Source organism: Phascolarctos cinereus, unplaced genomic scaffold (assembly GCF_003287225.1).
Source record: "Phascolarctos cinereus isolate Bilbo 61053 unplaced genomic scaffold, phaCin_HiC Scaffold_2;HRSCAF=192, whole genome shotgun sequence".
NCBI classification, from domain to species: domain Eukaryota; kingdom Metazoa; phylum Chordata; class Mammalia; order Diprotodontia; family Phascolarctidae; genus Phascolarctos; species Phascolarctos cinereus.
Window position 1 is genome coordinate 384,502,356 of NW_027555625.1, and position 23,032 is coordinate 384,525,387.

The 23,032-nt window shown below is 44.3% G+C and overlaps 1 protein-coding gene across 1 annotated transcript in view; it reads right to left on the reverse strand.

Annotated features, from left to right (window-relative positions):
- Nucleotides 1-23,032, reverse strand: part of FAT2 (FAT atypical cadherin 2) — an 87,750-nt gene that overhangs the window by 24,202 nt on the left and 40,516 nt on the right. The window contains 6 exon segments of the mRNA XM_020964281.2: nt 7,153-7,536; nt 9,020-9,253; nt 12,427-12,580; nt 16,444-16,640; nt 18,539-18,604; nt 18,607-22,593. Coding sequence (XP_020819940.1) covers nt 7,153-7,536; nt 9,020-9,253; nt 12,427-12,580; nt 16,444-16,640; nt 18,539-18,604; nt 18,607-22,593 — 5,022 coding nt within the window.

A 23,032-nucleotide genomic window follows, 5' to 3' on the forward strand; every position in this document is an offset into this window, starting at 1 on the left:
TCCAAAGTGACTTTAACTCTAAAGCCCTTTAACATGATGTGGGCACCAGTGAAGCATGGAATCTGTCCATCTGTTATCCCTCACTCTTACTACATGACTGTCCCACATTTTTTCCAGTCATGCATCTCTTGGAACATTGTATACCAAGTCAGATTTTTTCCAATATGTTGTTCCATTTTGTTTAATGTTTTTCTCTTTATTTTTTAAAAATCTTTACTATAAGGGATAGATCTCTAGAAGGGGAGAAAGATACAGGGGAATTCTAGGTGATATAAAAAAAGTCATAGTAAAAAGCTTTTTTTTTAAAAGAAAGAACTGTAGCTGTTTAGCCTAGAGACAGAATGTTTTAGGAGGAACGTGACAGGAGCTTTAAATATCTGACAGACTGTCATGGGAAAGAGGAGTTAGATTTGTTCTTCCTCACTTTAGAAGGCAAAACCAAGAGAAATAAGGAAAGTTACAGAGACACAGATTTTTGCCTTAATATAAGGGAAAATATCCTTAGCAAATGTGGTATAATAGAAAGAATACTGGACTTGGAGACTTGAAGCCCTGGAGTTCTACTACTTAATTAGCTATATGAATTCTGGCTAAATCACTTCAGTCAGTTTTCTTCTCTGTAAAATGGGAATAATACTACTTGCACTACCTATTCATAGGGCTATTGAGAGAAAAAGGCTTCGTAAGCTTAAAGTGTTAGAGATGTGCTACGTGTGTGTAGCCCACCTTCTCCTTCTGCTGAATCTCCTTCCTCCTTGCCCTAATAGAGCAGGAACTTCCTAGGCTGGCAAGCAGGAAGAGGAGGAAGGAGGGGGGCAGAAGCTTCTGAAGAAGATTGTGGTTGTTGTTTGTCCTTCGTTCTCAAAGAGGACCATGACAGCAGGAAGGTGATGCCATGATCCGCAAGTAAACTGGATGTAAGTGAGACAGGGCTGTGCAAGGTCACCAGCCTCACTTTCACCTCTGGAGCCATCTGGGTCCAGTGGCCAGATGTAGGTCAGGACAACCGGAGATGGCCCCACGAAGCAGAAGATATAGAAAGAACAAAAGAGCTTGGAATGGAAGTGAACTAGGAGATAGCCAGGCCCTGAGCTGCTTCAGGAGAAATGGTAGGCAAGGGAGAAGTCTACACCTGGGCCTACCTTTGAGCTAAGACTACGGTCCCATCATGGGACACCATGAATGCTACTCAAGAAGCAGCTGGGTCTCTTATGGCCCAGCCAATGACCCATGCACACAGGCCAGCAGCCAGAAGACAGGACCAGAGAAATCCCAAAGAAAAGTAGCAGGGAGATAGATGCCCTGAATTCTGAGATCCTCAACAAACTGGGCCTCAGAAAAGCCATGAGCAGAAAAACTTTGGGGGATGATTTTGAGTTTCCAGTGGTTGTAGTAGGTAAGGAGATCTGTGTGTAGGCATCTGAAATGCTTAGGGGATACTTGTTGATTTGTTTGAGGTTGCCTGTGTCTGAGAAGAGTTGCAGGCACCTTTCCCAATGGGACAGTTATTTTAATATGTTTTGCTTTCTTTTGTTTCTATGGTTATGACTAAAGGACTATGAAGACCTGACAAGCTTATGTGATCGATTTTATGCTTTGCTAACATAACTAAATGGAATAGCAGCATTGAGGGGAAGACAGTGGGGTTTTCCCAGTGGTTGAGGTCTGCGCCCACACTTTTAATGGATAAATTTATACAGACTGTTAGTCCCTAGACTAAGGAGACACTGTTACCATGAAAGAGGAGGAGCTAGGGGAGAGAGGTCACCAGTTTTCTAAGAACCAGAGAGAATTTGGAATTTCTCCCCAGTCCAAATCTTCTGGTATTGGGTGGAGCACCCATGATGTAACTTCAAGGTACTGTTAATAATAGTAGTACTAGTAATAATAGCTAACATTTACATAGTGCATCCTACATGCCAGGCACTGTGCTAAGCATTTTACATTTGATCCTTACAATAACCCTGGGAGGTAGATGCTTTTATTATCCCCATTTTATAGATGAGGAAACTGAGTCAAACAGAGGTGAAGTGACACAGTCAAATGGCTAGGAAGTATCTGAGACTGGATTTGAATTCAGGTCTTCATGATTCTAAGTCCATTGCACTAACTTGCTTCCCTGGTCCCTATTGGTTTTTATTTTTGTTTTTCTAGGCAATTGAGGTTAAGTGATTTGCCCAGGGTCACACAGCTAGTAAGTGTCAAGTGTTTGGTCTGAGGCTGGATTTGAACTCAGGTCCTCCTGACTTCAGGGCCAGTGCTGTATCCACTGTGCCACCTAGTTGCCCTCCTGGTCCCTGTTGTTGAGCAGAATCAAGGAAATGGCCTATAGCAGCCCTGGTGGTTAAATATGAATACATGTCATAGAACACCCAAAAATGGGATGGACATCCTTGTTAGATGATGAGTTGCTCATATCTAGAAGTCTTTAAGTGGAAGCTAGAGGAAGACTTGTCAGGATATCATAAAGGGGATTCCTGCCTCAATATGGGTTGGACTAGCCTAGTCACTAGGACCTCTAAGATCTCTTTCAACTCTGAAATTCTAGAATTCTTCAGAAGCTGATGGTCAGAAAGTATGAACTGGCAGAGGAATGATGAGGAGATAAAGAATGTTCTTGGAAACAAGAAAAGCAATTTAAAGAACAGTTCTAAGAGTAACTGCAAATAACTAAGCTATTTTGAGTAATAAGGACATTCAAATCAACTGCAAAGGACTTAGGAAGGAAAATGGATCTACCTTCAGAGAAAGAACGGATGTTTGGAAGTATGTACTGTATGGTTCCATACATATGAAATATCAAAACATATCAAATGTTGGCCTTCTCTTAATGTGGAATTGGGAGGACGGAAAGGAGATAACTCAGACCTCAAAATGGAACAAAAAAGAAATTAAATACATTTTTAAAAAATAAAATTTAAAGATAAATTCAATACGTGGAAAAATTAATCAATTTAAATTTAAAATTTTTTTTTAGAAGGAAAAGAACATGACACAAAAGTGTCAAGAAAGAGGAAACTAGGGGCAGCTAGGGGACGCAGTGGATAGAGCACTGGCCCTGGAGTCAGGAGGTCCTGAGTTCAAATCCGGCCTCAGACACTTGACACTCACTAGCTGTGCGGCCCTGGGCAAGTCACTTAACCCTATTACCTAGCCAAAAACAAGAGAGAAATCTATTACAGAATCTTATGCTGTGTAAGGAGGGACTAGGGAAGAGGACTTGTGGAAAGATTTCTAGATGAAAGATTCAGGGCAGTGAAGCATTCACTGGAAATGAAGTTGCCCCAAGAGCCTAGCCAACAAGAATGTATCAGGTACTAGAGACCAAGGGAAATTGCCAAAAGGGAATAACTGGAGCTGAGAACTAGACATACGTCAAAGGCCACAAAGCTGGACTCTGTGACTGAGGCGAGTAGCTGTGCTTTACTGAACACAGAATGTCAGAGCTAGAACGCACTTTAGACCCTAAGAATCGAGAACTAGTCTAACCCTTTCATGTTACACATGGAGAAAGACTACACAATCAGTCTGCCATAATGTGTGTTTTGAAGACATGAATTTGTTCCAAAGCAATGGATGTATTCAGGAATATTTTTAGCATAACGCAAATTTTGAGTTTGCTTCTGCACCTTTCTTCGCCAGGAACAGCAAGAATGCAGAAAACTGCACCACTTCACGACACATCTTATGGGCTATAACCCTTCCAATGCCCACTGCCACAAGCAAACTTTGAGTCTTTGTCAAGGGAAAGTTTCTCATTGACGACTTTATCTTCTGATGCAGTAGGAGCTGTGAAGCTGGGGTAGGGGGAGGAGCCAGCCACCCTTCCTAGTCCTACCTTTTCTGCCTTGGCCTCCATAGGCCCAGAATTTCAGCCTGCCTGATCTGCTTAGGGTACAGGCAGGCTAATCTGGAGGTCACAGACGTGGTCACTATTTATGTATTTCTTAACTATTTAACATGTATAAAACTATGCTGCCATTTTTATTAGGTTCTTATCTTTTTTTTTTAACACACTGTGCCCCAATTCCGTTTTTCCTATTAGCCCTGTGGGTTTTTTGTTCTTTTTTTTTTTGGGGTGAGGCAATTGGGGTTAAGTGACTTGCCCAGGGTCACACAGCTAGTGAGTGTTATGTGTCTTAGGCCAGATTTGAACTCAGGTCCTCCTGACTCCAGGGCCAGTGCTCTATCCACTGTGCCACCTAGCTGCCCCCTAGCCCTGTGGTTTGTACTGGATGATTTTGCATAGTGCACTCCTTTTGGGGAATGCATGTGTTGTGTTAGAGTAGAATTGACTGTACCTTGAGAATCTTCTTCATGTTAATATGGTATCTAAACTCTAAATGGTTAGCTGAGAGGACGGAGGAGACAGGCTGTGTTCCCCAGGAAGCAGTCTAAAGAAAAAACTCCTAATCTTTCTCATGTGGCAACAGCATTAATACAATAATTAATAGAATTATAAATAGCATATATATACAAAATATATATGATAAATAGCATATACACGCATGTATGTGTATATATGCCTATATACATTTTATATAGCCACACATATAAACACACAAATAAGGTATATACACATGTGTGTATGTATACATAAAGTATGTATAATATATGTCCTATATATGTGTATGTATACTATATATATATATATATATATATATATATATATATATATACCATATATACCATATTTCCACATATATATGTATTTACTCTTTAAGGGTTTCAAAGTGCTCTACATATAATATCCCATTTGATATGCACTGGTCAATATGAGGACCTTCTGTTTGAGGGTGCTCAGAGTGGCCATCCTGCCTTACATAGAAAGGACATGGGCAGTCAAATCTGGCCTAGAGTTCTAGGATGTTAATTCGTACCCTCGGAAGCACAGAATGGTAGACTGATAATTTCGATTAAGAACCTTCTATTCCAACTTTCTCTCTTGCCACCGAAGAAAACTGGGTCCAAGGAAATTCAGAGACTTGCCCAAGTTTGCACACTGAGCCAGCGGCAGAGTTGGGACTAGAACTCAGGCCCCCGCATTCCCCAATCCTTCATTCTTTCCAGTATTTTCCAGATTGCTTCCCCTAGCAGGGGTAAAGAGGTGAAAGATACAGTAGAGATGGAGGGTATCTGGGTAGCATTCATATAGAAAGATGAACATGTCTAACCCTACCAGGGGAATGATTTCAGTAGCTATCAAAAAAGACTCTGAGATCGAGTAGATTGTGGGCTTTTTTTGTCTCTGTCGCCCGGCGATACCTAGCACAGCTTTACACAACAGTAGGTTCTTAATAAAGGCTTGTTGAATCACTGACAGTCTTCAGTGCGGGTGTGGGGGAGGCTCCGGTGGGGTGGAGCACAGAAAGGAGGTTGTAGCACACAGCAATCAGTGTTGAGGGATGAGGAGAGGCTCCAACTTCAAGCTGCAGATCTGGAACAAGAGTCTTGGTGCCCCCAAAGAAGGGGCACAGAAAGAAGCCAGGAGGCCAGACTTCAGTGGTGTTCTATTAGATGTTAGTATTTCATTTTCCTCAGCCCCTCATCCTTAGTCCTTGAACCCTGGTGCTCTGAGGGGGACTAACAGGAAAGAGTTAATAGATCATTGTACCCATTCCCTTCCCCCCACCCTCAAATGTAGGCAGAAGGCTTCTCAGTTACTTTCTTGTTTTAACTTGCTCCTCCACACTCATCCCTCATGGCTCTGCTCCCAGAAGATTCTATAGCTAAGAAGGCAACCAGGGCTGCCAAGAAGATGCCCCGTCTACAAAAGATCTGCCTTTTTTCTTCTCTTGAGGTCCAAGGAATCTCTTTCCCCTTTCCCTCACCCCCAAGCCTCTCCCTCACTTTCTTCAGGATAAGAAAACATAATATGAAGCCACCTATTCCTCAGGGAGCCAGCCAGAACTTCTCTGACCTGGGGCACAGCCTCCCTATGCCCCACAAAAGAGCTCCTCACCTTTCTCCCAGGGAGAGGGATGAACAATGACCGTGGCACTGGAGGATCATGGTACAGTGGAATGAACACTAGATTTGGAGACAAGAGGACCCGTGTTTGAATCCTGATTCTGTCACTTACTACCTGTGTGAGACTGGGGAAGTCACTTACCTTTCAGGCACTCATTTCCTCATCAGTAAAATGAGGGGTTGGATAAGGTCTCTTGCTGCTCTAAATCTATGTTCCTATAAATGAGAAGACTCCTTCCCCACTCCCTGCTGTGCCCAGTCCTTACCTGAATGACACCTGCAGAGACCTGCATTTGTTGTGAAATGTTCTGCATTCTTTGAAACTTCTCTTCAAAGTTACCTGCCAATTTCTATCTCCCATCTCCTTTCCCCCAATCTACCTCTTATTTTTACCTTTTTCCTAACCAAATACATTTGCCCTCAATTCCTTATGCTCACTTCCTTGTTGTACTGACTACAAAGTCATGTCCATGTTGGGAATAGCATGGGGGGGGGGGAAAGGAGTGCCCAGCTTATAGATTACCACCCACTGGCCACATTCACCCTCCACTCCCACCCCAGACCACCACAAAGGAAAACAACAACCGGGCGAGATGCTCTCTCATCAGCAGAGAAGATGATCAATGAAACAGGATGGTCGAGAAGCAATGAGCTAGGAATTAAGAAGGGGTCTGATTCTCTTCTACCACCCAAGGCTTATTGGCCCTATGACAACTGTAGCTGGAACTTCTCTTTCCTTTCCCTCACCTCTTCCTTGGCCCTTTCTTTTTCTTCTCTACCTTTCTTCTTCCCTCTGGTCTTCCTTTCCCCCATCCACCTCTCTAAATCCCTCTTGTCTGCCTTTCCTTCATTCTCCCCTGCTTTTCCCTCTTTTTCTTCTCCCTTTTTCCTCTTCTTTTCTTCTTTCTCCTCTCTTTAGGTCAGTGGGTGGCAAGGGATCACCAGACCTAGAGAAGACTAGATCATCTAATACAAACCTGCTGATTTGCAGGGGAAGAAAATGAGGAAGCAGGTTGACCAAGGTCTTACACAGAGTTAGAGGTAGAGCCCAGGCTGGAAAAAAAGCCTCTTGATTCCCACTGTCTGGTTTTTTTTTTTTCCATGTCCTTGCCATAGAAAACTGAGCCCCTAGTGGGACAGATCTCCGAGTCTCTAGAGAGTGCTCTGATCCTATATTCTCACCTGTATGGTAGTCCAGCCGGAATTTCTCCTGCTCATTCCCACTGACAATCTGGTAACCTGTCTTCTCAGCACCTTCACGGGTGAGCGGGCCCAACCGGAGGACCTCAGTGCCTGGGTGGGCATCTTCAGGGATCTGCACGCTATGCTCGGTGCTCAAGAACACAGGTAGGTAGTCAGTCAGGTCCACCACAGAGACTGTGACTGTGCCCAGTGTGGACAGTGGGGTTGGGGCCCCCAGATCTGAAGCCCTAACTGTCAATTCCAGGACCTCCTGTTGCCTCGCCCGCAGCGGCTTCTCCAGACGGATTACCCCTGTGGTGGCCTCTATGGAAAAGTGACCGTCAGCTGAGCCCACCAGGGAATAGGACACCTGGGCATTGACACCTGTTGGGAGGGAAATTATATTAACATCAAATGCCTAGGCTTGGCCTTCAAGGCCCTCTATGAAAAAAAAATGTCTTCCCAGGTTTGGGGAATGGAGGGATTCTTACGTATGTAGTGACTGCATGAATGATAGAATCTTAGACTTGAAAGTGACCTCAAAGGTCATCTGTATCAACTCTTGTTTGAACCATAAATTCCCTCTAAAAGATCTCCAATACTTTAAGACTTCCAAGTGTTGGGGAACTCACTACGCCTTGAGAGACAACCCATTTCATTTTTGAATAGTGAGAAAAATCTTTCTTCTCTTTACTTTCACCCAGTGGTCCTATTTCTGTTCATAGGGGCTTGAGAAGAACAAATTTTAATTCCCTTCTGGAATGCAAGCCTTTTAAATGCCTCCCAAGAGTCACATAGCAGGTATGTGTCAGAGGCAGGCTTTGAACCCCAGTTTTCCTGACTCTGAGGCTGACTTTCACCATTCACTGCTCCACACTGCCTCTCTGGTAAAGGTATCTGTTGTTATTGTTCGGTTGTTTTAGTCACATCCAACTCTTTATGACCCGATTTAGGTTTTTCTTGGCAAAGATACTGGAGTGATTTGCCATGTCCTTCTCCAGCTCATTTTACAGAGGAGCAAACGAGATTAAGTGTCTTGCCCAAGGTCACACAGCTGCTAAGTGTCTGAGGCCAGATTTGAACTCAGGAAGTTGAGACTTCCTGACTCCAGGCCTGGCACTCTGACCACTGTGTCACCTAGCTGCCCTGGTGTGGGTGTATCAGAGAACAAGGAAAATCTCACTGAGATGGTCTGGGATTCAGCTGTGAGAACTATCCCTCTTCCCTTCCAGACCATTTCTTCATATAATTAAGGTTCTCCTACACCCCCCCCCCATCCCTGACCAGATAACTCTCATTTCATCTTTTCCTTCCTCTCTATGAAAGTCCTTCTATTCTAAGTCAATCTGCTTGGCATCTCCGGTCCCCTTGCCTTTGCACTAGCCAGATTCCCTGTTACAATGTTTTACCCCTCCACTATGACAATCCATTCCCCTCTTCCAAAACCTAGCTTTTACCTCCCCTGGGAAGCCTTCCTAAGCTAAGCCTACTTACTTCCTCTATCACTCCTTTACTCTGCAGCCCATTAGAACACTGTTTTCCACTTATGGGTAAGTTGTTAAGGCAATGTGTATCTGCACCTGTATCTGTGTCTCCTCAGATATATTGTAAGCCTCTTGAGGTTGAGGACTTCTATTTTGTTGGTATCTGCCTAGTACAGTGCTAAGTATCACAACTTTTGACTTTTCTCTCTATAATCCAATTAGTTCCACAGCTATCACTGTTTCCTTTGAATAAGGGATAAACCTGTTACTTGTCCATGTTGCATATAAGTTGTCTAAATGTGGACCTTTGGTTGTTCTCAAGGATTGGGACCAACGGACTGCCCAAAAGGAGTGGCCCCCACCCCAGCCCCATTGAAACTTACCTTCATCTGGATCCCGAGCAAAAACTACAGCTACAGGTGTCTTCACAGTGGTGTTGTCAAAGACAGCCACCGAGCAATGACTGGGGAAGAACCTGGGGGCGTTGTCATTCACATCCTCCACCCGGATGGTCACGTCTGCTTGACACGACCGCCCCCCTCCATCTGTGGCCTTGGCAACCAGATGGTACACATCCTTCTCCTCACGGTCCAGAGGCATTAGGGTGGTCAGCTCCCCTAGCAGGCAAAATGAGAACTGGTGAGCTTTCCCAGTAGTTAACAGGGCTTATGCCACAAAAGTCTAGGAAAGGAGGGGAAATGATCACCAGTCCTCCTGGTCCTTGTTCAGGGTAGGACTGGTTGAAAGCTCAGGTACCTTGCCTTTTGGGGAATGGGCCTAGATAGTTTTGAGGACAGCATTCTCCCTCCACTTACTCTGCTGGCTCATATTAAAGCATTCTGTAAAGGTCAGCTATCGTCAACATTATTACATCAATAGCTATAATAAAAATAATATAAAACAAGTATACGAGGCATGCAAGCATGAACTGTTGCCTCAGTTTTCTCATCCATAAGCAAAGATGAGAAAATATAGACTCAGGGCATAGAATGATAATTTTTGTTTTATTTTGGGACATAGCCAATTCAAGAATTAGTTTCTCTCTCTCTCTCTCTCTCTCTCTCTCTCTCTTCTCTCTCTCTCTCTCTCTCTCTCTCTCTCTCTCCTCTCTCTCTCTCTCTCTCCTCTCTCTCTCTCTCTCTCTCTCCCTCTCTCTCTCTCTCTCTCTCTCTCTCTCAATCTCTCTCCCTATTTACATATACATACATATATGTATGTATATATTTGTTATGAGGGTTTTGTTTCCTTTTTTTAAAGGGGAGTGAGAGGGAGATAAAATCTTGTTATTAAAAAAACTAAATTAAGTTTTGAAAAATTAAAAAAATTAAAAGTTATTAAGCTCCAGCTGAGGAAATAGCAGTAAAGCAAGGGTAACTGATTTAGTATAGCTAGCAAGCCCACACATTTATTGCAGGGGAAAGGAGAAAGGGAGAATTGTGGTATGAGATTAAAATTCTTGCAGTACTATTTTCTTCCTGTCTTGATGACAGAATGTTAGAGTTGGTAAGGAACTTGGAGGCCATCTAGTATACAGAATCAGGGATTTGGAGCTGAGAAGGATCACAGCAGTCACTGAAATCCATCACCTCTTCTTCAGATGAGGAAACTGAGACTCAGAGAACTTAAGTAACTTGTGCAGGGCCACACAGCTAACAAGTGACTGAATCGTGATTTGAACCCAAGTCTTCTTGGCTTCAGGTTCAGCACCCGACTCATTACGTTCCCCTCACCTTGCAGATGAGAACATTGAGGCACAGAAAGATGATCTAGCCTGTCTGAGGTCATAAAGCTAGTAACTGGTAAAGCTAAGACCAGTGTTCTTTCCGCTACCTCACATCTTGAGAACCTGCAATCACTCCCTATTGTCTCCTGGATTGTCATAAAATCAAACAACTCTAGAATATCAGAGCCAAAAAGTAATTTAAAAATTACCTACTCCAATTCCTTAGTTTTACATGGGAGGAAACTGAGGCCAAAGGGAGTAAATGCTTCATCCCAAGGCACACAGTGAGTCACTGATAACACCTATCCATGTCCTACCTGGCCATCATACTCATTTCAAATACTATTGTTTCCATGGAGGTTTCCCTTACTATTCCAGCCTGCATTTATCTCTGCCTCCACTGAATTCTGTTTGCCTCAGCTTCCTCATCTGTAAAATGAGCTGGAAAAGGAAACGGCAAACCACTCCAGTATCTTTGCCAAGAAAACCTCAAATGGGGTCATGAGGAGTCAGACACGACTGAAACAACTGAACAACAACAAAAACACTGACTCTTACTGAATTCACAATTCATACCATCCCGCACTTAAGAATATGTTGTCTTTGTACTGTCTTGTACTATTAGGCAGCTTGGCGGTGCAGTAGATAGAGTGTTAAGCCTGAAGTCAGGAAGACCCGAATTAAAATCTGGCCCCAGACACTTACTAGCTCTCTGGCCCTGTGCAAGGTGAATTCACTTCACCTCTGTTTGCTCAGTTTCTTCATCTGTAAAAATGGGCATAATAAGAGCACCTACTTCACAGGATTGTTATGAGAATCAAATGAGATAATATTTGTAAACCATGTTTAACACAGAGCCTGGAACATAGCAGATGCCACATAGATTTTATTTATGATTATTATTAATCATTAACACATTCTTGTTTTATTCATATTTCTCATCTGCCCAATTCAACAAATATTTATTAATGACCTACTACATTATTCTGCACTGTTTTAGTTGCTGGAATAGAGAACCAAAGTTTTGATAAGACATGGTCCCTGACTTCAAGGACCTCATAGTATAGCTAAAAAAAAAAAGGTAATGCATATCTTAAAGTACTATAGAAATACCAGCCATAACTATCCTTATTTTTATCATTATATTTACATCACTGGAGTTTCTATAATAGTAGTTCCCTATGATAATAAAACCATAGGTCTGGCCAAAATATTTTTTACAAATAATTATAACAAAAAATAGTATGTGGTAAATGTATAAGGTAGCAAGGTTGCACAATGGGTAGAATGCTAGAACTGGAGTCAGAAAGACCTAGGTTTGAATCTGTGCTCAGATATTGATTAGCTGTGTGATCCCAGGGAAGTCACTTAACCACTCTTAGCCTTATGTATCCCCATCTGTAAAATGGGGGGAATCATAGCATCTACCTCATAGGATGTTGCAGGGATCAGATGAGTTAATATATGGAAAATTCTTCGCAAACTTTAAAATGCCATATAAATGTTAGCTCTTCTTTCTACAATCATTAATACAAGAAAAGAAGAAGCAAAGAAAGGTCATGACTGACTGGGGCAGCAGTAAGCAGGGGTGAGGGGCACCCACAAGGAAGAGCTAACATTTGAGCTGAGCTTTAGAAGGATGGGGAGGATATCAAGAAGTTAGGGAAAAGAAGGAGGGTCAGACACAGGCATTTTAGGGATAAGGTCTAGTGTGAATGAAGGTGTGACGGTGAGAAAATAAGAATTTATTAGAAAAATGAGTAGTTTGGTTTGCTTGGAATATAGATAGATGGAGTCTGTGAGATAAAACTAGAAAGGTGGGGGGGGTGACAGATATGGAGGGCCTTGAATGCCAAGTAAAAGACTCTGAACTTTACTTGGTAGGCAGCAGGAAACCGCCAAGCAGAGGAGTAACAAGATCAAAGCTGGGCATATGTCAAGGCCGTGACTACTTGAAAGCAGTGAATCTGTCTTGTCCTCATTTTCCATTTTTCTTGCAAAGCTTCGAATGGCATGTGTTCCCTAAGTATTGGTTCAGATCACTTCCCTCTAACACAGGGATCCCACCTGTATAAGAATCCAGCTTGAACTCATCAGCACCAGGACCATGAAGAGAATAGGTGACCTGGGCATTGACACCAGTATCCAGGTCTGTCGCAGTGACTTGCAAAATAAAGTGTCCTGGGAGCGTGTCTTCTGGAACTTTGCTAGAGTAGAGAATCTGAAATAAAGAGAGAGAAAAAGAAAGAGGAGGAGGAGGAGGAGGAGGTGGAGGAAAGAGGAGAGAGAGAAAAGAGAAGGAAAAAGGAGAGAGAAAAGAGGAGAGAAAGCAAGGAAGAAGAAAGAGGAGGGGAAAGGGGAGAGAGAAAAGAATTTTTAAAAAGAGAGTAGAGAAAGAAAGGGAGTAAGGAAAGAGAAAAGAAAGGAGAGAAAGAAGAAGAGAAGAAGGAAAGGAGATAAAAAGGAAGAGGGGAGAGAAGAAAAAGAAAGGAGAGATAAAAGAGAGGAGGAGAGAGAGAAGAAAAGAGAGAAGAGAGAGAATGGAGGGAAACAAGACAAAGATAGAAAAGGAGAGAGAGAAGACAAAAGGAGAAGATGAAAGATGCAGAGGAGGAGGGAGAGGAGAAATACAGAATAAGGACCGAATCAGAGAATAGAGAATGTAAAGAGAAAGAGAGAGGGAAGGATGGAGGGAGATAGAAAGGCATTCATTACTGGCCCAGCCAATATGTCGTGATGAACACATGACAATATGTTCTGTCCAAGCGTGGGAGAAACACCCTTCAACCCACCCCACAAAGGCCCTTTGAGAGTTAGGAAGAAGGGAGGGGAATGTAGGTAGTGCCTGTGAGGTGGAGATGGAGATGATATTGAGCTATATCTCATGAGAGTGGGGACAAAGAAATTCCAAACCAAGCCCTTTCCCCTGGTCTTTCCACCCTGAAGTTAATCCCTTCTCCACCCCCCCCACCCCACCCCCGCCACCATCTTCACTACCTCGGAACTTCAGCTGCTTAGGTCCACAGCTTTCTCCAGGTCTGGTCCTCAGCAGTGCCAATATGGCAAAGCCAAACACTTGGCTGGCTGGCCCTGAGTTCACACTCAGTGAACACTAGGAATTGGCACTGCCCAGGGAGATGCGCGTGACATCAGTATGGGATGAGGGCCAAACTTGGACAGAATCCAATTTTCTCTTGGATATCAGCCCCCCTGGCACAAATAGCCTGCCAGCCAGGCTCCTCTCCCATCTGGTAGGCATTGGGTAGGCACAAGGTGGACACCACCACTGCCTCCACATGCCCTGTGGTTGGCAACTCCACTCCCAGGTAAGCTAGAGGTAGAGGCTGCTCGTCAACAACTCAATAAATAAATCGACAAGTCCATGGTGTCTCCTTTCCCAAGAGGAAGTTTGGATGTCTTGTCCAGGTTCCATTCCCTTCCACCCAAAAGGCACTGTGTTTGTTTTTCCCAGGGATGGCTGATTGGGAGGCCTTGGAATCCCCCCACCTTCCAATCACGAAACACTCCATGTTCAGGAAGGAGGGGTAGGAGGAAGGGGGAAAGGCACTCAAGGCAAGGATGGAGGACTCATTTAACGTGAGTTTGAAAGTTCAGGCAGAGGAGTAAGGAATTCTGAGAGGTGTCACATAGATAAATGGTTTTACCAGTAGAAAGCTGGATAGGGCCTCGGCTAGTACATAGGATTTCCTCACTTCCCACCTACCCCTGCTCCCCTCACTCAAGTATCCTGACCAGTTCCCAGGTGTGTCCCAGATTGAGTCAGTTTGAGGAACAGGGAAGTAGCTTTAGATACTTTGTTCATGGGTAAAGGAGGCAACAGGTAAGGCCCCCAGACAACTGCTCGGCAGATGGGTGCCTAGGGAGAGGCTCCAAAGGGTACAAAAGGCCATGATAATTTCCCAAAGAGCAAAAGAAGCTAAGATGCCACACTAGATCAGACGAGATCAAGGAGCAAGAGAAGACAGAGGCAACTAGGCTCTAAGGAAGAAGGCCTAGCTGGTTGCTTTGTTCTTCCTTTCTCTGTCTCTCCCCTCTACCTTTCCTTCTTTCCTTCCTGTCCCACTCCTCTTCCCTCCCTTTCCCCCCTCCTCTTAATGTTCTACTCTCCTTGATCCCCCTTCTTCTTTCTTCCCATCCTATCCTGTTGCATCTCTCTCCTTTTTCTCCTGCTCTAGCTCCTCTCTCTTTCTCCCCCTCCTTTCCTCTCCCCTCTATTCTCATCTTTTCCTCTCATCTTCCCTTCCCTCTCACCCTATTCTCTCTTCTGCCTTCTCTTTTCCTCCTTCCTCTCCAGTCTTCTCGCTACATCCATTACAATCACAAAACCTCCAAGTTGTAAGGGACTCCCCCCCAAGAGGCATCTAATCCAGCAGGTACTGATCAGGAATCTTCTCTATAGTATCTCCATCATGTGATCATCTAGAAGAAAAACTCACTTCATCCGAACCAGCAGTTCTCAAAGTGTGGTCTTTGAACCGCTGGGGTCCTCCAAGACCCTTTCAGGGGATCCTCAAGACAAGTCCAAGAAGTCAAAACTATTTTCAAAATATTATTAAGGCACTATTTGCTTATTAAAATACTCCTTTTTCCAGCTGCATACCTGTGTAGGGCCAGAGAGTCTTCATGCACTTCAACCATAATATATCACAACAGGTTGAATACAGAAGTGGATATGAGAATCTAGCTGTCTCCTATAAAGCTAAATATTAAAGATATGCAAAAATCTGTGAACAATACCACTCCCCTCATTAATTTTTTTGGTTCATGGAAAATATAATTACATTTCATTTAAAATGTTGTGTTAACACATAGTGGGTTTATTAGTTATCTTAAGTGAATTAATAAATATTTTAAAGTATCAGTTTTATTTTCTAATATAGTCAATGTCAAGATATAGTTTATGTAAACAAAAGCTCTTTGGGTTCCTCGATAATTTTTAAGAATGTAATGAGGGGCAGTTAGGTGGCACAGTTAGGGTAGAACACAGACCCTGGAGTCAGGAAGACCTGAGGTCAAATCTAGCCTCAGGCACTGACGAGTTGTATAACTTTGAGCAAGTCACTTAACCCTAATTGCACCCCCCAAAAAGAAGAGTGTAATAGGTTCTTGACACCAAAGAGTTAGAAGAACTGTGCTGGCCAAAGCCACACGAGGCCAAGTTTTTCCTCATATTTAGTTAAAATATCTGTAGGTCACTCCCACCTGTTGGTCCTAGTTCTGCTCTTTGGGGCCAAGTAGGATGATTCTGATTCCTCTTATTCACTACTTGAAGACAAGCTATCAGGTCTCCCCTTATAGCTCATGCCAAGTCTTCTCTTCTCCAGGGTATTCCCAATTCCCTCAATCTACTTTTCTCTACCTTGGTGTCCATTGCTTTCACCATTTTGGTGTCCAGTCCTCTAATCATCCTGGTCACCCTTCTCTAGACCCATTCCAACTTATCAATTTCCTTCCTGAATGTGGTACCCGAGCTAACCACCCAGCAACAGCAAACAGAGCTAACTGAACACAAGGCTGCAGATGTGGCTTGGCCAGGATGGCGGGCAGAGGCATGACTTGTTCTGGACAAATCTTTTTCTTAATGAAGTCTATTGTGTTCACATTTTGGCTTCTGTGTCATTTGCATAGGCTTGCAGCTTTGTAGCATGCTCACAACTTTTCCACGTGAACCCATGCTTTCCCCATCTTGCAGCAATTTGTACAGTTGATTTCTTAAACCAAAGTGAGGACCTAAAATGTGCCTCTATTAAATTTCATCTTTTTAGCTCTGACCCATCATTTTAGGCTGTCAAGATCTTTTTGGAGCAGATTGTGTCATCCAGCATGTTAGCCAACCCCCCCCCCCGGCTTCATGTCACTTGCAAATCTAATAACCATGACATATCAGACTTCATCCAAGTCATTTATAAAAATGAAAAAATAGAACAGAGCCCGCCACTCCACTAGACACCACCCTCTTCCCTACTCTTACTCCCTCTTCTCATTTTTCTTTATTTCCCCATCCTTTTCCATTTCCTCTTACCCCTCCTCTGCCCATCTCCTCTTCCTTCTGGAGATTCTCACCTGTGTGCACTGGGGGCTGTTGTCATTGATGTCTAGGACAAACACCTCCACAGGGGTGGAGGCTTGGAACTTGCCATCAGATGCTGTCACCTTGAGCAAATACTTGGCAATGTGTTCCCGGTCCAGGGCCTTCTTGGTGGAAATCTTCCACTCGTCCCCAGTTCGGCTAATGCCAAACTGGCCCAGTGGATCTCCCTCTGGAGAGACAAGACAGGACCTCATGAGCCAGGCAGCAATGCTTGGTGGGGGAGCAGGGGAAAGAGGAAGACTAAGCTCACTTTAGGAAGGTGGTCAATTGCCAGCGCCATTTTTGGGTTGTGTCAATGTACCTAAACTTCTACTATTAGGATTTCATTCATTTGGGTCTAAAAGTCTTTTCCAGCTTCAAGAGTTTCTGTTTAAGACTAAGGAAAAAAAAACACAGAATCATTCATCTAACTACCCTGAATACCCAGAATGACCAATGTGGAACAACAGAAAGAATATTGACTGGAGTCAGAACCCAAGTCAATTCAGTTCGAATACCACCTACAAAGCTTACTAACTATGTGACTTTGGCAAATCGACTCCTGTGAACCTCAGTTTCCTCATCTTTAAAATGAGGGGGTTCTAGATGGCCTAGATGGCCTCTGAGGCCTCCTCCAGCTTTACATATATGTGTCCTGGGAATTTTCTCTCAGTTACCATGTAGACATCCTGGTCAAATTATAACAAGGTGACAAGGACATCTGTCAGGTTAATTTTCACCAGTTTATATATTATGCCTGGGTACTATGGCAAATAGATTTCTGTTAATGGGAGGTCTCAAGAGCAGGTCAAGTTCCCAACCAGGGTCCTTCCCTCTTTCTGAAGACAGACAACTCTGCCTTGTCCTGGGTCTAATCTCTGAGATGGATTCGAAGGGTGGGAATTCCAAGTCAGATCGAGGGCTGTACCATGTCAGGCTGATGGAGACAGGAGCAAAGTAGCCCCAACTCAGAGGTCTAGATAGAGCTATGCTGGTCTGAGGTTCTCTGAGCACTGAACATGCCCCTTCCTTCAAAGTCTATGTAATGGTCGAAAGAGGTAGGAGAAGCATAAGGGGAATATCTTCAGGTCATGTCTGGCAATCAGGCCCAATGCTGGGAGGATATCTCCCACTGCTGAGGAGACTGGGGTTGTACATTGGGAGAAACGTGTCCTCAGTGGAACATGAGGATGGTGGGGATGCAAGAGGGAATGGAAAGGTATTTTAACGGAGGCAGCATGGTGCAGTGGTGTAGAATTCAAGAGAACCCAGTTTGAGTCAGAATCACTAATTCACTGTGAGATTTTAGGAAATCACTTCCTCTTACTGGGTCTCGGGTTCTTTACATCAAGAGTGGGGATAATAATGTTGATTCTGACTTACATGAGAGTTGTAAGGAGAAATGAGACCATGAATTTAAAAAAAAAAGCTATAAAAATCATGCATTCCACTGCTAAAGAGTCATGCCTTTAAATCTTAAAGTTTTTCTGTCATGTTAATTAAGTATCTACCATGTGATTAGCCTTGTGCTAGACTAAGGGATACTGAAGAAGATATGGTTCCTGCCCTTATGGAGCTTACATTCCAGCTGAAAGACTTGTTATGAGAATATTCTGGCTATGAGACCACAGCATCAGGTATAGATAGAAAGATATCTAGGAATTCAGAAATAAGAAGGACCTAAGTAGGGCAGGGGGGAGAGAAGAGGGACAAATTAGGGACTGGAGGTGAGTGGAGGGTAGAAGAGAGAGAGTGTTTCAAGCAGGAGAAACATCATAGATGAAAACAGTAATGACCATGGGGGTAGGGGTTGCTGTGTATATAGGCTCTGTCCTAACTAGAATGAAGCAAAGTGCTATCATTTCCATTAACTGATTAGATCATCAATTATATACCTGGGAGGTGTCCAGGGCAGAGATTACTATCCTATTTTACAGGGGGAAGAAACTGAGGCTCAGAGACTTGCCCACCAAAGTCCCATTATGAAGTTGTAGCAATAGCAGGACTAGAACCCAGGTCACCTAACTCCTAACCCAAAGTTCTCTCCACCACACTGCTTTATTTCAAAGCCAGGCCTGATGACCTTACCTGTGATGTAACAGGTGACCTGCCTGTTCTGCTCTGAAATATCTGCATCCAGGGTCCTTAGGGTGACACATCTTCTCCAGGGTCACCATTCTCGATTACTGACCCTCTGTAGCCCTCAGAGGCAAACTGAGGGGCATTGTCGTTCTCATCTGTGACAGTGACCTCCACCAAGGCTTGGGAAGATAGCTGAATGGTCCGGCCATGATCTGAGGCCACCACATAAAATCTGTAGGTCTCCTGCACTTCACAGTCCAGTTCCTGGAGTGTGGTAATCCAGCCATTCTCACTGTTGATGGCAAAGAGCTCAGCAGCGGCATTTCCCTGTTCAATAGCCAGGCTATATGTTACCTCACCATTAACACCTGTGTCCTGGTCATTGGCGGTAACTTGTATGACTGTGGTTCCCACCGGTATGTTCTCTGTGAGGAAGGCCTTGTATGGATCAGCTTCAAAGACAGGCTTATTGTCGTTGACATCTTTCACTTGGATGTTGACAGAAGCCAAGGTGATTAAGCCGGTCTCCTTGTGGGAGCAATTAGCCATCACATCAATCTGGTACCATTTTGTCGTCTCATAATCAATAGGCTTTCTCACCTTCAGAGCCCCTGTTTCCTGGTCCAAGGAGAAGACACCATCTTTATTACTTTCAGGGGTTGTACCTTTCACCAGACTGTAGATGATAGGATCTTCAGCAACTGCTTTAACTAGTCCAACCTCAGACCCCTCAGGAAGATCTTCTGATACTGAGAAAGTATATGAGGGCTCAGAAAATTTGGGCAAAGTTACTTCATTAGGGACCACTTGAAGTCTTACTGGGATAAGAGAGTCCCAGTGAGGAGGTCCACCATCTTGGGCTTTGATTTTAAAGTTAAATGCCTGATTTTCCAACCCAACCAGGCTCTCTTTGACCTTGACTACACCAGTGGCTGAATTGACCTCAATGACTTCTTCAGCCAAGTCCTCCATTGAATCCACTGAGTAGGTGACATCTGCATTAGCACCTTCATCTGCATCGTATGCCAGCACCTGAATGACTGGGGAGCCCTTGCTGACATTGGACTGGATGGACACAGTATAATTGGAGGCCGTGAACTGTGGTGGGTTATCATTTTCATCTGTGAGGATAGTCTTCACTGAGCAGAAAGCCACTCTGCCTCCACCATCCCGGGCCATGACCTTAATGGGCATGAGTTTCTCTATTGGGTTTTCTCGATCCAGTTTCTGAAGGGTAGTTATCTGGCCCCTGGAGTTGATGGAAAACTTTTCACCAGCTAGTTTGTTGATGATGGTGTAATCTATGGTGCCATAGGGCCCATCATCTGGGTCGACAGCCAATAGCTCAATCACCTTAGTTCCTATCTCAGCGTTTTCTGCTAATTCGACCTCGTAGATGTGCTGACGGAACTCTGGGCTATACTTGTTAGCATTCGTGGTGTTGATATACACTGGTACAGCAGTCCTGAAGACTCCATCTGAAGCAGCTACCTTCAGGCGGTAAGCAGGATCTAGGTGCTTCCTGCAGAAGTTAAACATGGAAATAATTCCAGATGTGCGGTTGATGATAAAGTGCCGGTCCTCGTTGCCTGAGAGAATCAGATACTCCAGTCGGCTGGTATCCCCACTGTCCGGGTCCAGAGCCTGAACTTTAATCACCAGGTGTCCACAGGTTGCCAGCTCACTTACATTGGCCTCATATTGAGGCTGCCTGAAAGCAGGTGGGTTGTCATTGACATCTGATACATTGACAATGACGAGGGTTTCCGCACTGAGTGGGGGTACCCCATTATCCACAGCTCTTACCTTCACACGAAACTGTTGCTGGGTTTCATAATCCAGCTCCTGAGCTGTGGACATCTCGCCTGTGCTTTCATCAATCTGGAAGAATGAGGAATCCTCAGAGTCATCTTCCATGATCCAGTAAGAGACATCTTTGTTCCGACCAGAGTCCCGGTCAGAAGCCAACAATTGGATCACAGGGGTCTGAGCAGGCAAGCCCTCTGAGACCGAAGCAGTGTAGACCAACTGGGAGAAGACAGGAGGGTTATCGTTGATGTCTTCTACCTGGACTTCCACTGTAGCTTCAGAGAAGGACCCCAGAGCTGTATCGGTGGCTCTAACAGTAAATACATGCTTGGTCTGGGATTCATAGTCCAATGCACCTGTCACAGTCAGTACACCAGTCTTGAAGTCAGCAGTAAACAGTGTCAATGACTCTTCTTCCATGATGTTATAGATCAGCCGCAGTCCCTCTGGGCTCCGAGCCTGGGTGTGAAGGATGGGGGTATAGAGTGCAATGTTCTCAGGTACTTGGACTTTATAATGAAGACTCTGGAATAGTGGGTTAGATTTATTCCTCACTGTGACAAGCACACTTTCCTCAGCCTGCAGAGGTGGGTTACCTCCATCCCGAGCAATGACTCTTAGGGTATATTTATTTAAGGCTCGATAATCAAAAGGTTTCTTGAGTGAAATGTCTCCAAGATAGGGATCAATCCAGAAATACACATAATCCTCTGCAAATGCATATGTGATGGCCCCATTGGCTCCCACGTCTAGGTCAGTGGCAGACACTTGGAAAAGGACATCTCCCGGTTCTGTACCATCTTGAATAGCTGTATAATATGGCAAATGCTTGAACTTAGGGAGATTGTCATTGACATCTTCAATGAAGACCCTAACTGCAGCTTGGGCCACCCTTGGGGGGTGTCGATCATCCCTCACTTCCACGGCCACTTCATAAGCATCCTGTTGCTCGCGGTCAAATGCCACACCCCTCGTTTGAAGCACACCCACTGACTGGATCATTTGGAACATGTCTGTTCCATTCAAGACAGAGTAAGAGAGGGTATCATTCAGCTGACTGCCCTGAACACCCAGAATGATCAAAGCCTTTGTGTCCCAGGAGTTCTCTTTCACAGTTACTGTGTAGACATCATGGTCAAATTTTAATGTGGTAATAGGAGCTTCAGTCAAGTTAATTTTCACCACTGAAGTATCATAGTGTAAGCCATCAAAAGCCTTCACAGTGAGGTCACAAGAATGACCCAGAAGAGCCACGTCCAGCACGGAGATGAGACCAGTGACCGGGTGAATGAAGACAGCATCATTGGCATTTCCAGCAATGATGCTATAAGTCACCTCTGAGTCAGCATCAGTGGCCTGCACTTGAAGGAGCTCCATCCCCGGATGGATTGGCAACAAGGCCTTCACCTCATATATAAGCTTTGAAAACACTGGAGGAGAATCGTTCACATCTTTAACATGGATTGTGACCCTGGCAGGCTTGGAGGCAAATAAGATGGGGTTTCCTTGGTCGTGGACATGGATGCTAAAGCTGAAAGAGGGGATATACTCATAATCCATCTCCATCACAGTGGTGAGGGTCCCCATGTTGGGATCGATTTTGAAAAACTTTGAGGCTTCCCGCTCTAGAATTTCATAGACCAAGAAGGCATTGGTGTCTGTGTCAGCATCAGTTGCACGAATCACAAGAGGGTGATTGTGTTCACCCAGAATCATGCTGTGGATTGGAGCAGCTTCACTGATATGGCCTACAAAAGAAGAATTTATGAAAACGGGTGCATTGTCGTTCTCATCAATTATGTACACAAGTACCATGACATCAGCAAAGGCCCCTGCCATGTTGCTGCCACGAATTTTTAGCTGGTAAGAGGAGACCTTTTCGTGGTCCAGATTCTTCTGCGTAGAAATGAGGCCAGAATAGGAGTTTATGGAGAACACACCATCTTTGTTTCCCTCTCTCATCTCATAGGTGACTTCAGAGGTACTCACGGCGGAGACTATGAGAAGAGGAGAGCCGATGGCGACTGATTCAGGGATCTCTGCAAAATACTCAGCCATGGAGAATACGGGGGCACTGTGGTCAGAGGGGTGGATGTGAATTGTCACTGTGGTCACATCATGCAGTGGGGGGGACCCTTGGTCTTCGGCCCTCACTGTTAGCATGTATTGGTCCTGTGGCACCAGGTCAAATTTTTGAGCCACTGTGATGATTCCCAGGTGGGAGTCAATGCTGAAGAAACTCTCACTGTTCCCTGAAATAAAAGATAAGACCACATGAAATTTGTTGTGCCTTCAAAAGGCAGCCCTGACTTCTCTTTACGGAGGAGGCCATAAGTAAACTGGGCCACTAAAGCATTCCCAGGTCCAATCAATATTCTGAGTCTTTCCCAGTTCACTAAGTCCATGTCACAAGACTCTACCCCTCTCCCCCCAAAATGTCCTATACTTGGCTACCTCCACGCCTTTGATGAAACTGTTCTCTATTCCCAGAATGCCTTCTTCCCTCTTCCTACCACCTCTGGCTGGGGACAATTAATCTTTCCATCAGGGTCCAACTCAAGAGAGATCCCCTTCAAGATGCCTTTCACACTTCTTGTATGCATTTGTCATGTTCTAATTTGTATTACATTTATCTGTGAACACTCTTCTCTCTACCTGCATCACTGAGACCCTAAGATACCTAAGTGTCGT